General features: G+C 43.2%; 1 protein-coding gene across 1 annotated transcript; it reads right to left on the bottom strand.

Annotated features, from left to right (window-relative positions):
* Window positions 1-4061: 4061 nt before the first annotated feature.
* On the bottom strand, window positions 4062-16450 carry LOC147899591 (SEC12-like protein 1). Its single transcript, XM_087378068.1, has 10 exons — window positions 16051-16450; window positions 15862-15953; window positions 15320-15455; window positions 15150-15241; window positions 14898-15003; window positions 14660-14732; window positions 14438-14558; window positions 14220-14336; window positions 5012-5079; window positions 4062-4822 (listed from the first exon to the last, which is right to left on the bottom strand). The coding sequence occupies exons 1-10, from the start codon at window positions 16255-16257 to the stop codon at window positions 4644-4646; spliced, it is 1191 nt and encodes a 396-aa protein (XP_087234194.1). The 5' UTR covers window positions 16258-16450; the 3' UTR covers window positions 4062-4643.
* Between the last annotated feature and the right edge of the window lie 282 nt (window positions 16451-16732).

The raw sequence follows: 16732 nt of genomic DNA on the forward strand, positions 1-16732 counted from the left end.
CCTATTTTATACAAAAATCTTTAGGTGAATTTTTAGGAATGGTGAGAGCATAATGGGATGGCTTTTGAAGAAACCCACATGTAGAGTAGACTTCTCTATGAAAATTCCCTTATGATCCTTCTTACAACTTTTACTTAATAGGGGGTGACATTGAAAACCCTCTCTCAATCTATCTTCATGAAAGGGTTTCTTCAAAGAAAACTCATCGAAGCAAGCCATCCAGGTAGTTTCGCCAACGAAACCCCTTTGAAGCAGGTCTCCCAAGGTAGTTTCATTGGCGAAACTACCTTGGACAACACTTTTAAAAGTGACATAACTTTCATATCCAATGTCCAAATATAGTCATTCAACCACTCAAATCGATCATAACACCCCATTTGAGCACATCTATGGAGTTATATTTTGGAAAATCTTGCATATATAGTATTAAATATTACATGTATTTTATCAGAGTGATATATAAGCCCAAGTTAATACTTATTTATAGTAATTTAAACTTCTTTAGAAACATGTCCATAAATATCTTGTTATTTATGCTATAAAAACACTACAAAGATATTGCCATATGATATAAATGTGTTAATAAGTAATTATATATGCATAGTATTATTATATTAAGAGTGATTATGAGGGATGTTTCTTAAAGGAATCAACACTTTTTTAAGGTGATAACAGGGGTACAAAGGGATGTCTTTAAATAAGAAAATTATGTTGTGTAAAAATGAATGAGTGACTAGTCTGTATATTTTTATGATAAAGGGATCTAGTTCTAGTGAAAATAAAAGTGTTAAAACCATGTTTCCTAAAGAAATACATTTTTTGAAATCTCTTGAAAAACACGCTCGGATAAACTTGCTCATCGGTTTTTGCTCGTAAAATTGACGCATCCAATGGGGTGGAAGGAGTGCCCATGTGAGTGTTATTTTGCTAGACTCTTCTCTACATGCTCCACACACCACCACAAACCATATGCATGCAAATGCCATACTCACACACCATGAATGCACGAGAAGGTGCAACCCTCATGCCTCTTGGGATCACATCCCTTGGGCATACCCCATTGTTCTACCCTTAGCCTATGACTCTTTATGCCTACCATTAATTAATGCAATACCCCCACGCACAATGCTACCCTTTCCTAACCAACCTAGGACCTAATGCATACGTGCATATTTTATTATATTCAATTGGCCAATTTACAATGTTACAACCATAGGGTAATCGCGAAATTCCCTAGAATGATCCACAAGGATCTAATACAAATAATCATGTTGTGACATGCCCTCTTGCTTAGAGAAGCAGATGTCCTCATCTGTGTGCCTTCAAATAATCTTCAACAAGTGCAGGGTAATCCTCTAAGTGATCTTCATCGAACCATTGACCATCTTCCATAGGATATCCTTTAAACTTTACCAAATATTGAGATCTTTGTCTATTCATGGTACTCATGACCTCATGGAATAGTATTCATTCCGGAACAAGTAATTCTACCCCGTCTTCAAGTTCTGGTTCTTCTTCTTCAATAGGCCTCACCAGTGGTTCACCTTTAAATCGCTTCAAGATGCTAACATGGAAACCATTCTTCATCCTCCAGCTGGTAGGCGATGTCAACCTGTATGATGTTGGAGTTCCTTCTGGATGTATAACCTCTGAAACCTGGAAAGGTCCATAATATTTTACTGCTAGCTTTACAAACTTGGTATTTCCTTGGATTGTCTTTATACGCCTTTTGTCAGTCTTTAAAAAATCCCAATCTCCCTTCTCATAATGTACATCATTTCGCTTCTTATTTGCAAACTTCTTGTACACTTCTTGAGCTCGCTGAATATGTGATTCAACCTATGTAAGTACTTCTTGCACATCCTCAATAAACTGATCAACAGCCAAAATCCTATCTCCTAAATGTGCAACGGGTGTGGGAAGGACTTGTGATCTCAAATGGTGCCTTGCACGGGTAGCAGAATGGGTAGAGTTGTTATATGCAAACTCTAATAGAGGTAAATATAATTCCCATAAGGTGGGATTGTCATGGACATAAGTACATAATAATTGGATAATAGCTTGGTTAGCTATTTCACTTTGTCCATCAGTCGATGGGTGATATGTAGTGCAGAATTGCAATTTAGTTCTTAAGTCCTCAAAAAGAGCTTGCCAAAATTGGCTTTGGAACTTGGGATCATTATCTAATGTAATGGATTTAGGTAATCCATGTAATCTAAAGATTTCCTTAATAAATAACTTAGCGGTTTCTATGGCAATGGTGTTCTTACATGGAATGACATGGGCTTGCTTACTAAGTCTATCTATAACAGTAAGGATTTACTCATTTTGTGTCTGTCTTTGGGAATTTTGACATAAAGTCCATAGTAGTATGCTTGCATCTTTCACTAGGTATGGGTAATGGCTAAAGTAATCCTGGTGTCTTACCATGATCACTCTTAACTTTTTGACAAGTTAAGCACTGTTGGACTAAAGTAGTTACATCCCTTCTCAATCCTGACCAATAGAAATATCTTTCAATTCTATCAATGGTTCCTCTAATACCTCTATGTCCAGAATAGGGACTACTATGCATCTCTTCAAAAACTAGGGATCTCTTAAATTTCTTCATGCAATCCTTTAACAAAACTTTTGATTAACTAGTGCTCTACTAGTTATAGATTTCCATTAACAAAACTTTTAATTAACTAGTGCTCTACTAGTTATAGATTTCCATTAACAAAACTTTTGATTAACTAGTGCTCTACTAGTGATAGATTTCCATTTATGATAGTACTTTGTATCTTGATCTAATAATCTAGAACCATAGTATCTCAATTATTTTGAGCTACCTTTTGCAATATCAATATCTCAATTGCTTTTTTAAATCCTCCATGATTGTTGGAGTTAATGGATAAGACACTCTAGTTCAGGTGTATTATTTTTCTATCGATTGTTGTGTGTGATCAAAGCATGGGCTTATGAATTTTGTGTCTCCCTCGTGAGAGCTTGTGGGAATGTGTTCAACTAACCTTTCTCCTATCTTGAAGTTTCTTATAGAAATCAAGATTTCAACAAAGTCACCTAGTTTAGAGAAGATACTGTTAAGCTCTAGCATTTGAAGTTCATTGTAGGAAATCCCATACATATGCTTAAGCTCAAAAAGAGGAAACTCCTTCCAACTGATTCAAGACTATGGGATTCCAATAAAACACATGCCGCTTTGCATCCGAAAGTTCGATTTGCCTCATTATGTGCCCCCCTCCCTCCCCCTCGTTCCCCCCATGTTCCAAGTGAATGAGAGGATTACATGATGGAGACAAAAAATAGGGGGGAAATTAACTTCGCATAAAATTCAAACTATGAATTTTGACAAGCTTGAAATTCAACCCATCTTTATGTGCTACACAAATATATAGGACTGTATGATATAAACTATATAGTTCGATTGAAATTCAATCTTGTTTGTGCAAAATAGAACCAAATTTGCCTAGAAGTTCACCTTCAAATCTTACATTTTATCCATTCACAAAGCTTTAACTTTTTTCCAGAGAAAAAAATACATGACTAGGGAACGTAGATAAAACTCGCTTGATAGACTAGCGAATCCAAACAAAAGTTTTCTTGCAGCCCACAAACAAAAGTTTTCTTGCAGCCCAAATACACGATGATCCAGGCAAGTGAAGTATCAACATTAGTTAACCACTCTTATTTAAGACTGAAAGCATTTGCAAAAAGTGCGTCAACCGAAACGAATGTGCTGCTGCAATGAAGCAATGACAATTATGCACATTCATGCTCTCTGCTTCACTATATCCTCGCATAGATACCATGCAGCTAGGGTAACAATCCCATCTACCACCCCTAAGCCTAGCGCCCATTTACGAAATATGTCCTGGTTCTCCTAGTTAGTAGTAACTGTACTAATCATTCTACTTGGGCACGACTAGCCTATTAGGCCACTTGAGCATTACTAATTATGAGCACTAGTCTTCATGTCCTAATTTCCCAACAGAAGACACACCACACTATTATCGATGTAACGCATGCAACATCCAAAGCATGGAAATATACAACCTCCACAGAGCTTATAAAAAAGCATGTAAATATACAATAAGGCCCACAGGCTAAAAAGTCACCTTCACTAGTAACTAAGCAAAAAGCTAATGAAACTGAATAAAATAATGTTGAGAAGGGAACCTGGCCAAAAAAAGAGGCATGTTGTCTTGATTGAACTCATGTTGACCTCGTCAAGACAGCCCACACCTTTTGAGTAAAAATTTGAGGCATCACCGATTCCAACTCTTGATTTGTGTTTTTAGTCCTTTTCATAGCAAAAGAGATGCAAATAAATACATTTCCGAGTTCTCAACATAGATCACCTCTGCATTTCCACTATTCTATGACTTTGCCTGAATTATTGATGAAGCGCATGAGAGGCTGTAAATGTGAGCTTGTCTCAACTCCATCTTACAGATAGAGGAAATAAAGATTTGCAGCTAAGTGCAAAATGTCTGCAATCATTTTTGGTAGATCTGCAGGAACAAACAATTTCATCCCCTGACTAATCACAATTATTCTCCTTTCTTCCTTGCCATCTGTATTTTTCATGATACAAAACAGTCCTGCAGCCCCTACATCTCATTCTGTCCCGGCATGCAGTTCTACAAGAATTCTCCATCATAATCAGTTGCGCTCCCATATATGGCCTCAGGGGGAGGCTTTGAAGGCTGATTTCGTCCTAGAGGAAACTGCCAAAAAGAGTCTGAATATGCAAAAAACACAACAAATACTAGTGCAGATGCCAAGAACATCGCTAGTAGCAGCACATATATCTGCCACTCTGCCAAAGAAACACACAACAAACAAAGGATCATCTTTCAATTTCAATCGATCGTATAGTTCCCCCGTCAAAGAAAGCCAGGCAACAAAATCCTTTTCCATCCAAGTGACTGAGCGAATAGGTTGGTGGTCCATATCTGTCATTTGTAATTAAACAACTAAATAGAGCATATCAAAATGGCACATCTACCTTTCCACTCCTTCAGATTAAGAGTGGTCACTCTTGCTGTAGAGTCAGCGCAGATTGACAGTAATGCTCTGCAAAGATTCGCATAGGAAGTTCAAAACTCATCCCTAGCTAAAATCCAAGACAAAAAAGTTCACCCATTCTACATGATAATCATCAGGAACATAACTCCCCACAATATTGGTCTATAGACGACCTGAACGGTTAAGGAATGTGTTCACAAATGCTCTGCATTGATGTCCATTTCAATATATATTCAGCAGGTTAATTCTATCACAATTCCACTGAAATTTTTAAAGGATGCACATTATTGAGTTCCTGATACTTAGCATTCCACGCGCACATACCAGACAAAGAAAAGAAACCCATCAGTGCCATTTTTCGTGTAAAAGAAACCTGTCATACACACTGACCCATAATACTTTAGAAGGGTCGTGCAAGCAGCAATGGCATCATATCTCCACAAATTGATGGCTAGGCCAATCAGTTAGACTTAGTTTCTCAAATGAGACTGTTAGATGTGAAGAATGGCCATGCCGAGTCTCTTGGCAACCATGAATGTCAACGATGAGGCTATTAAATGGTGGAACATATTTCGATCACACGTTGACACTAGGCGTTAAAAGGTCCAAAAGGGGTGGAAATCCATTTGATCTCTGACAATGACGTCAGAAGATGGTGATAGCCAAAGGCTTGACTCAAGAGTCTAAAAGTACAGTCCAGGAATGCAGAGCAATACTTTGAGAGCTGAGAGCCAGCAAGCACACACTCTCTATCATGAATTCCCTTACACGTGTGAGATGCAGGAGAAAATATTGCCCTCCCTGCTCGACTAACTGCTTTTCACCCTTGCCCTACCTGACCCTTATTCCCTCCTCTTCCCTTCCTGTCCCTTGCCCCTTTCCTCTCTCCCTCCTTCCCTTTTTCCCTCTCTTACCCATCCCCTCCCCTTCTTTCCTTTCTTGTAAAGCAGTTTACGTCCTTGTGTTCACATGATAAATACGGTGACCACACTTTCAGGTATGGCCAGAGGAGCTCTCATGGCAGCATCCTCGACTCTCATCCCTTATCACATCACACCTTCACTAGAGGACAAGAAGCAGGTAGGAAATGGAATCCAGGAGCTCAATGATAGAGCAATCATTGGCATCTGGTGGCAGGTCTGAGAATGGGCGCAGGTGAGCAATTGCATCCAGGAAGTGACGATATATGGACATGGGATCTTTGACATCCACATGCCCACTCTAGAAACAGCTTAGAAAACTCTCGAAATCTCCTCCATATACCTCAAATTGCACTTTGTTTTCTTCATACCGCAGTAGCATGGTTTTACCCTGGATGACATGGAGACACACCATCAGATCCCGAGATACTCCTTGACCTTGAGAGCATGTCACAAAAGTACAGGCGTATCCCCCTTGATTGGTGCTTCCTGAGTAGGGTCTTGTCTGAGACTTCCCTGAGAGGTGCAATCTGCAGATATGAGTCCCAAATTTTCTGATTATAAGACTCAACTGTATCTTGTACACCCATATGCATACTTTCCCAACCAAGGAGGATATGGTCCTGAAACTGCTTGGGTATAAACTGTTTATAAAAGGATTTCTTGAAGCCTTTCCATTTCTTAAGAGCTGTGTGTTTAGCGGTTTGGGCTGTCCACCATGCACTGGCTGTACCAGCCAAGTGCACACCAACCATACGAAGTTTTGAAGACTCACTGAAATTTTCCGAACCATTTTTTAGCCCCGTAGGACAGCAACCTCAGTTCTCATGGGTGGGGTGCCAAAGATCCGTCTTGTGGTCCTGAAGCTCTTCACCCTCTCTGGAGGGACAAGAGGTGGAGGTTGCAATCCTGAGGCAGATGCCTGTACAATTACCACTGTTTCCACACATCAGTAACATTGCTTTGAAAAAGGAGATTCTGACTTAGCATAACTGTGTTCTTGTTCCCTGATGCAACTTCAAAAGTTATGCAGAAAACCATGTAAATCTGCTACAGATTTGCCTTAAAATTTGAGTATAGCTGTTGGGAGGGATGGAAACATGATCTATCATTCTAGAAGTACATGCAATGTTTCCATTAGGGGAATGACAAAAAACATGATGCATCGGTCTAGAAGTAGAGCAACAATTCTAATATCAACATTAGGGGAACGGGGAGAAGTAACATGATTCACTTTTGAATTACACAAATGAGTTGGATTACAACAATAACAAGAAATGTGGTGCGTTGGATTACGACACTAAGAAGAAACATTCTTAGTCTTTGGATGAGGTCTCCAAACCAAGGATTCTTTTCACGAGCCCTTTCACTCTTTTCTGTAGAAGAGTGTATGGTATTATTGTAACCAAACTCAACTATGGGGAGATACTTTTCCCACATGGTCTCTTGGTCCTGTTGCATAGATTTTGAGCAAATCAAGTAGGGTGCTATTAGTAATTTCACTTTATCCATCAGTTTGAGAATGAAATGGTCCCAAGTTCAAACAATGCTAGAAAAAACTTACTAGTAAATTTAGTATCTCTATAGATTTGTGTATCAGATGATGTTTGAAGATCTACCTAATGAATAGGCATGTGTCTTCAAGAGCCTTTCATTTTCCGACATGAAATGAAATGACCTTGTTTACTAAACCCATCTACCATGGTCCAAATCATGCCATGTCCTTGATTACTCCTGGGTTAGCGATATGCGCCCACGGTCTTTCTGGATAAACAAAGATTGTAATAGTCTTTTAGGTCTTCCTCTATCATACTTTCCCTTTTGACAGCTGAAATATAAGCAAGAGTGTCTTTCTTCATGTCTAGCCAAGAGAAGAGTCTATCTAGGGCTGTAAATGTAGCCACAATGCCTCTATGTGAGTCTATGACCAGCATAGGCTGGATTGTGGCTTTTCTCCAAAACCTTTGGTAGGAGTTCCTATGTAAAGCATAGTTTTTCTTGCATAGCAGCCATGATGAGTGCCTCCGGTCTGTATCACACTTGAGAGAAACCATCATCTCCTGCATATCCTTAAGAGCCCCTACCTCCTTATATAGGCCAACTAGACCCTGTAGGTGACGGCTAGATGGCCGACTTGACCAATATGGAGCAAAACCTTTTGCCCCTCAACCAACCTGCTAATCACCTGGCTGACCAGCAGATCTGGCCGATCAGACAAAGGCCTGTAAAAGGCCCTCGTGCCTCCCTTTTTAGCCCCTTTGCTGGGCCTTTGCTAGCCTCTAAGCCTGTTCTTCACCTGCGCATCCATGCACATATGATGGTCCATATCTGCAGCCAGATCTTTCTGCGCACCCAGCCCAGATGGCTGAGCACATCATGCTGCCTACATGGCAGCCGCCCACATGGCCTTACAAGCAAATCATAGATCTAGCTTCACTTGCTGCACATGTGGCAGCTCCACATGCTGCAGCCAGTATACTGCACATGTGGCAGCTCTCTCGCCATATGCGTGTACCCATGTGGCACCTACACGTGCCCACATGACACCTCACCTTTCCTACACAGGTGTCAAGCCCGTGGATCCTCATAAGGGAACTCACAAGTGGCCTTCTACCCCAACAAAAGGGTCATCTAGGGGAGAGAAACATTCCTAAGAGATGTGCCTTGGATGCAATGCCTTACGTCATGTTGGCCTTACAAGCAGACACACCTTTCAACATCACCCTCATGGATTGAGTGCCTGTAATATGGGACACAGTTCACATTATCGAGGCCGCTCAGATCAAGATGGTCTAGCCCCAAGCTCTAGGGTTTCTCAAGTATTGAGCCTAACCATTTGGTCATGTATGAACCATAGCTTGTAGGGATGCTTCTAGTGTCAAAGCAAACCTCAAGAAAATCGAGCTAGTCTTGCAAGTTTTAGTTTAACCTACCAATTGGTTTGAGTTCTTTGTTTAGAAAAATAATCAAATCTATAAAAATCGTGTAAAAGGAAATGTCATAGGCTGTCAACCTATGTTTTTTGCTTCCCTTATTTTCATATGAATTGTATGAAATGCTAGGATAAATTTGGGAATATTTTTAAAAAATCAAGGACGAGCAATGAACACTAGTGAGATGTCAAAAGCGGAAAGAGGGCACATGCACGTACTGCTTACCAAAACTGTATGCCACAATTGGCCTTCAATGTGTTTGACAAATTGGTTTCTTTGAAGAGAGCAGGCATCAAAATTGTCAATTGCTTCGCTGAAGTGTAGCTACTCTGCCAATAGTTAGCATGATCATTTTTTTTACAATGTGAGAATGAATAATTCTCCTTACAACAGAGTGAAAGTTCACCTAACTCGACTGCAGATGATATGGCCTTTTCTCACGCTCTCAGAATGAGGCACAGAAAATGACACATACTTTAAAGCATTTGTGCCATCAATTTGGGCTTATAATGTATGTGGATAAGACAAAGGCCAAGCTAGTTAAGACTCACAAAGACATGCAACTAGTACTCTTCTAGGCTGTGGATACTTCCACATACCTGTGGATTTTAAAATGTCCCTCATTATAGATGGCATGGACGTATGGAGAATAGAGGCAAGATGGTGCCATTGAGACGAGAGGTGTCACGGGGATGTGATTAAGTGTTTAAATTAACTGTCACTGAATTTTAGGCCTATGGGTGTCACGCTAGGTGTTAGAAATTACCCAACAGAGGATATGCACAGCGGAAGACTGATAGTAATACCCAGGAGCTCACACAGTGTGGTGTGGGATGTGGAATCACAAACTTCTTAACTTATGTGCATAAAATAGATGTGTAGACTCATCAATAGACAATGAACCAGCCAGATAGAGAAACCACCAAAATAATATATTTCCGTCCAAAACTATGGACACTACAAAAGAGATAGATCCAGAGTCCCACCAATGGTGTGGTCCTTTGATCTTACCACAAGGTACTTCTCCTATCTGCTGGCTATCTCTAGACTTGAGCCCATGTGCTCCTTGTCGAGCATCTGTAGACTTTCTGTCCAGACTTGATCTCTACACCTTGCTGCCCTGGATGTCAGCCTAGGTGTGCAGCCCTAACTCAGCTTGTCTACAGCTCTTCAGCCTCCTATACACCTCCTAGATGTAGGCCCTATAGGTACTGATCTGCTGCTCCAGTCTGCTGAGGCTCTGCTGCTCCAGATGATGATGATCACAACACCTTGCTGCCCTAGAAGACAGCCAAGGGCCAGCCTCTAGGGAACTCAATCTGCAGCACACCTTCCACTCTCCTTCACCCCCAGTGTGAGGCCCAAGGGAGTGGCTCCTGTCTGCTCCTGCTCTGGCTGAATGTTGGATATAAAATGAGGCCCAGGGCCTCTCCTTTTATAGGGCACAAGGCCCTTTCAAATGGACCGACCAGCCAGCCCTGACTCGGCCGACTGAACCGACCTGGTTGGCTGGCCCAACCGACCTGGTTGGCTCAGCCCAACCAGCCCCATTAGGGCCCTTTGCTAGCCCCTTTCAGTGCGGGGTCCAGCCCATAGGTACCGCCCTTTTCCAGGCCCTTCTGTAGGTTGCAATCCTGCCCACAAGGCACGCCTCTGCTCCTGCTATGTTGCGCCATGTGCCGCAGGTTGTGTCCCTACCTGTAGATACCTGCAATGCTGCTGTATAGGGGCCGTACCTGTCCGTATAGGTCCTGGCCTGTCCCGCCACCTTTTGTGCCTCTGCCAGGCTCTTGTGCTGCCCTGCCACCTGCTGTACACTGGCCTGCAGCAGTCCGTACTGATCCGTCATGGTTTGCCAAGTGACCCCCCTAGGGGCATTCAAATCCCATGCCTTTTTTGCCATGTGTCTGTGTGTGGAGCATGTGTGGCCTCTCTGCTTGACTTGTGGCACCTGTGTGTCACATCTAGAAGCACCAAGAAGGCCTTGGAGCCCTTCCCTAGTCTTCCTTTCCGTTCTAGGTCTTCTCCCCTACTAGAGGAGTCTTCTTCTGAAGATGCCAGATTTTTACAGCCATCCCTTTGCTGGCTGAAGTCGATTTTGAAGCTTTCTCCGTGACAGATCTCCTCCCCTTCGTGTTTCCTGCTGCTAGCATGCTCCCTGAGCCTGGACGCCTTCATTCTGGGCCTTTTCTGAAGGTTTTCTCGACTTTCTTCGTAACAGAATCTCCTTTTCTACATCTTGGACTAGCTTCTGTCTGATGCGAGGCGCACTGATTTCTGAGACTTCAGTGGGCTGGAATCTTCATTCTCGTGAACGAATTCATGGCAGATTTGCTACAGCTTGCTGGACGCTCTATTTTATGACCTTTGCTGGTGCTGGAAGTCAGTCAAGGACAGCTTCCTCCTACCAAAGTCTGCTATCTGCAGTTCAACCATCTTCTGAGGCTGTTTCGCGCTGAAACAGGCTCCTTTTGTTGGCTGAATTCTTGTCTTCTCCTTCTGCTTTGTGCTACTGTCATTCTTGCTGAGTTTCTAGAAGGTTGGATGCCATGCCGTTGGCCTGGGAGAGGTTTGGGGCACTGGTTGTGATACTCTCTTCTTAGGGTGGCATGCCTTGGGCTCAATAATGGCTTTGATTTGTGTAGATGCATTGCTTGGCATGATGGTGGGTTGTTCTGATTGTGATATGTATGGCTACTGAAGGGAACCAAGAGAATAGCACTGGGAGTTGGTCACTAGCGGGTTGGCATTGTGCTAGGTTGCACCTGCGGGTGAGTTCAAGAAGGGAGTCCCTTGTATTTGAGCTAACCAATGGATAAATAAATACCGAAAGGGGCACCAAGTGTTGGGGCCAACGGGTTCACTATGTATGCTTTTGAGTAGGGGCATTTTAGCCCCCCTTGCTTTGTATGGTTCAATGATGCTATGCTGTGAATTTGTATGCTCTAAGTATTGTGTTTGGGCAATGGCAATGGAACATGGTGGCTGTATTTTGGAGTTGTGAGATAATAGTGTCAGATATACTACCCTTTGTAAGTCAAAGGCCAGTTACAAGAGGCAGGGTCCCTCCTAGAGACACCCCTTTCCAATGGGGATGCTATAGAAGCATTGCTTGCAGCACAAGTATTCTAGAGTTGTGGAAGAGAGGCACCCACAACATGCACACATATTACATGCTGCACATAAGCCCATATTACAACAATAGTTGCTTAACTAAACACTTTAGCCACATCTGCTTGAGCCAGCCCCCAAACAAATACAAAGCTCCCATGTGGCCAAGCTCACACACTTCGGTTATGAGGCAAGTCAATGATCTATTGAGGGGCTGGAGTGGACATTATGAAGAGAATGGCTTTGTCTACACAGTAGCAAGGCACCAATGGAGACTGAGTAACACATCCTCCTTGAGTGAGCAGCCTACTCCCTTATCGTTGGGCCAATGGAGACTGAGCAACACATCCTCCGCAGGTGTGCAACCTATTCCATTATGTGCCTCCTGCTTCACCACCCCGCCATTGTCCAGCTCTTCTGACAATAAGGCCATACAAATGCTATCGGCACTCATGCGCACTCCCTTGCAGCGCACACTGGTAGCACTAGGGAGATCATCAGTGGGAGGAAAGCCCTGGAAAGAAGTTAGGGCCCATACCACCTGCCTAAGAATGGGAAAGCACTTGGTGAATGCTAAGTAGAAAGAAAGGAGCCATCGAAGTAACCCCTAGGGGTGCTGACTACATCAAATCAGTCTTTGCTACTCTGCCATAGATTGTACTCTGACACCAGTGCGTCATCGTTGTCTCTCTCTCTCTCTCTCTCTCCCCCCGCTTGTTTTGCCAGTCAAGGTCTCCAAATGGACCGGCTTCCCTACCTTTCTATACAGAAATGAGTATATCATATGGCTAGATCTCCTCCAGCTCAATACGTCTCAAACTTAGGAGGGGGACCAAGAGTTCCCCACCAAGATCTAATTTTATTGCAACCAATTCTTGAGAGTATCGGAGGATGGACTCATCATCCCCAGTACCTTGAGGACAAACGAGTCTCGCACACACTGAGAATTGCCTTTGGACAGATGCGGGTCTCATCCCATCAGCTGGGGGTTGAGACAAGGAGGGTTGCAGGCATACCCAGAGAGCAGCGGATCTACATGCTATGCATGTAAGGGGAGGTCGAGACAGAGGAGCATTTCTCATGTGTCTACCCAACTATTATGAGATCCGAGGGCAATATCACTGCCTCTTTCAAGAGGGGCACGGCTTTGGCCCACCACTCTCATGACTGATCCACTTCCAAGACCAGGTCTGCATTGGACTCTAATTGAGATGCGAAAGAATAGAGAGACGCTACTGCGACAGATCACACAGCAGCAGGAGGCGACCGCACCACCGAAGGCTAAGGTACACCAAGCATAGTGGCATGTGACGGATTTCTATGCATTTGAGTCAACTCCAAGACATAGTGGGGGTCGAGGAGACGGAGCTAGCTAGACAAGGGCAATATGGCCAATGGGGAGAAACAGCGCAACGTTGTCGAGCCAGAGACGCAGAGACCACATACGACACGGAGAGCGACCAGAGCACGCATGATCGAGGTTCAGTCTACTCAGCTCTTCTTAGAGGCCAATGACAAGGTGTCACTCTTGCCATAGCCCATCAGATACAAGAGTCAAGGAGACCACGTCCTCCATCACAGCAAGAGACAACTCAAACGCAAATCCTTGATATCTTTGCAGCCCACCTGAGAGCCACCACGGCACTGGGCTTTGGATTTTGAGTCTGAGTTTTCACCTTTTGAGTTTTCAGCTTTTGAGTGTTGAGTTTGAGCTTTTGAGCTCTTTAGTTAAATATAGCACTCAGCAAGGGCCCTAGCACACCCTTTGCTTCAGCCCATAGAGGCTTGTATGAGTTTCTTTCTCTTGATGTACTTTGTCCCATAGACCCGTGAGGCCTCCCGAGGACGTTAATCTCTCTCTCTCTCTCTCTCTCTCCCTCTCTCTCCCTCTCTCCCCCAAAAAGAAACCACACGCACACACACACATATACATTCAGCATCATGTGCACTTTGACTCCTCAAGACAGACCAACTAAGAATTTTGCTGCTGGACAGAAATCCCACCATGCAACTCAGCCATTAACAGAAAGACTTAACCAACAATTTGTAAATTACCAGAGTTGGAACAAGAACTGGCATATAGAATATGAAAATCTCAGTATTCAAATTCAAAGAAAAGACAAAATGTACTCGTCAACTGGCATGTATCAGAGAGCTGAAGCTCAGTATCTAAGTTTACCCAGGGAGCTCCTAACCCATGGCTTGTATTGGTGCAGAGTGTCACCTGCCATTTGGGGAAAATTCCAGAGATGTAACTGCTGATAGGTGTGCATCTTTCACAAGCTCAACAGTCTCCATTTTTTTTACTTCAATGACATGAATATTGCCACTGGCACTTCCACTGCAGGTAACCCAACAAAATACAGGATGAAAATGACTTCTGCAAACCAATTTCAAAAACAAAGTGACTGACACTATCAATCGAGAAACCAAATCACATACATTGCAAGCCGTTTGCCATCATTACTGGTGGCAATCGTTGTGATGGATTCTCGTGAGAATTTTTTCACCCCCACCTTGCTCCATTCCTCCATTTCCCACACTCCGATGGCACCCTTGCCAGCTAATTCATCAAACATAGAGCTTTTAGATACAACCATATGGGAAAGCCTGCACAAGTATGCACTAGTAACCAAGCTGTTGATCAGAGGCACAAAATTCTACCTTTTGTAATAGTGATAAACAAAAATGGCTTAGTTCCATCCCTTGAAAACCTACATGAGCCAAATATTTCATCCTGCAGGACATTCAGAACATAGTCTCAGAAAGCCGATATCCCCAAGGTCAACAAACTGACCACTGGTTATTAATAGCACGCAAGCACATCTTACACTTCCACAAGTTGTCTTTGGTAGGGTAAAGTTATTTCTCAAGAAAAAGGTATCAGCAATGTTATAACAACCTTATCGCCATGATATATAGTCGTCACAAGAGTTGACTTCTCAACGTCCCACACCCGACAGGAATGCCCATCATCAGGTATTGAGGCCAAAAATGCCCCATCCAAGCTGCCATCCAACCACACAAATAATTACGGGTACAGAGAAGCACTACAAGCCCCATGATAATATGGTTGGAAACCCATACATAAATTTTCAGTCGCATATTACTAGCCTCATTGTTGATATTTGCCACCAAAACCAAAATTGTATACCTTAAATCCAGGTTCCTCAAAAATTTACAACCTTCAGGCTGAGCAAATACGACCTTCAAACTGGGCCACTCAAAGACACGCAAATGCCCATCCTGCAGGCAAGCACCACGTCATATGTAATACGGACATTCATAAAACGGGTCTTTTACCTACACTTCCACAGGCATTACCTTGCCACCGGCTGCAAGTCTAGAGCCGTCAGCGGTAAACAAGAGGCAGTTTTGGGGCCCGATGCCTTGCAACGGGACAAGATCTCTTTCAGATGCTCTGAGCTCTACATTTCCGGTTCTTTTCAGCTCATAAAGCCTGCACATTGGACAGCAAATTGCTCAACATAATGTAGTTGAAGCAGGAAAGGTTAAGTACAATGCAATCCTTCATATAGACACGCCAGAAATTCAGGGGACTTTCGAATGGGAATGAGTTTATTGACAAATCGCGTATACCTTCGTAACATGCGACTCCGTCAACAAAGAGTCGAAACAAACATAAATTGCGGAATATTTTACTTCGAAACATCTCTAGTGTGAAAAACTAACGTGCAAAACACAATAAATGTATTTGTGAAAGCATGTGCCAGCGAAGGATTAACAAGCCACATCTAGGTCTTGATTTGATAAATGGCACAGCTTCCCGAGAAAAAGTAATATGTGCTCTGTAACGATCGTAATACTTCGGCGGAAACAAAAATCAGTTGATAGCCTGCCTTTACTTGCAAGAAGTGTTGAAAGAGCAAATAATCCCGTCTCCTCCAGGATGCACCGCGACACTCCGCGGTAGATCGTCTTCAGATACGCTACACATCTGCAATAAATTTTGTCATTCACTAAGCCAAGAGCAGAAGAGCCCTTGGAATGCGCAATTTGCAAATGAAAGGTGGCGGAAGCGGAAGGAGACTTACGGCCTCGGAAAGGGAATCTTCCTTGAAGTCATACCGAGAAAGCTCCAAGCTACCACTCGAAGCGATGTCCGTCGCAGATTTTCCGAAGAAAATGTGGCCAATTTCTTCTTTACGAGATTCAGGACCAGCAGCCCAGGCAGCGCAAAGGAAAGGGGAATCGTCTGTTCGGGAAACGCGCAAGTAACGAGTGCGAGATCGTCTGCTCATGATGGAATTCGCTCGAATGCTAAGAAAACTAAGCAAAAGGGAGGAGGATTGCAGGTGCAGAAGAACACGATCGATGAAGGAGACGACGATGATCAGGCCGAAATTGGCATGTTGGCGATGATAACACACACAGGAGCGAAGATTCTTGTTGGATATCCCCCAATGATTCCTCCTTTTTGCCGTTTTCAAACCAAAGCTCCTTTTGCACTCGCGCCTTCCTCTTAGGGCACCCCCCTTCCCAAAACTCAATCCATGCCCCAAAATTAGGTGGGTTTCACACCCTTCCGCCCGAAACATTGGCACAGCTTTTGACAACTAAATAGAGGGGCACACCACCATGGAAATGCATTTCACTCTTGTCCGCCCCCGCATCCTTCAAATAGATGTGCTCGCATCCTAGACATGCCCAGCATAACAACAAGGTGAACGACGTTCAAGTGGCCTGCCTTGAATCGAATGCGTAGTAAGGAAAAGA

Source organism: Dipteris shenzhenensis, chromosome 8, assembly GCF_047967505.1.
Source record: "Dipteris shenzhenensis isolate YYH24624 ecotype China chromosome 8, Dip_SZ_1.0, whole genome shotgun sequence".
In the NCBI taxonomy this organism is placed as follows: Eukaryota; Viridiplantae; Streptophyta; class Polypodiopsida; order Gleicheniales; family Dipteridaceae; genus Dipteris; species Dipteris shenzhenensis.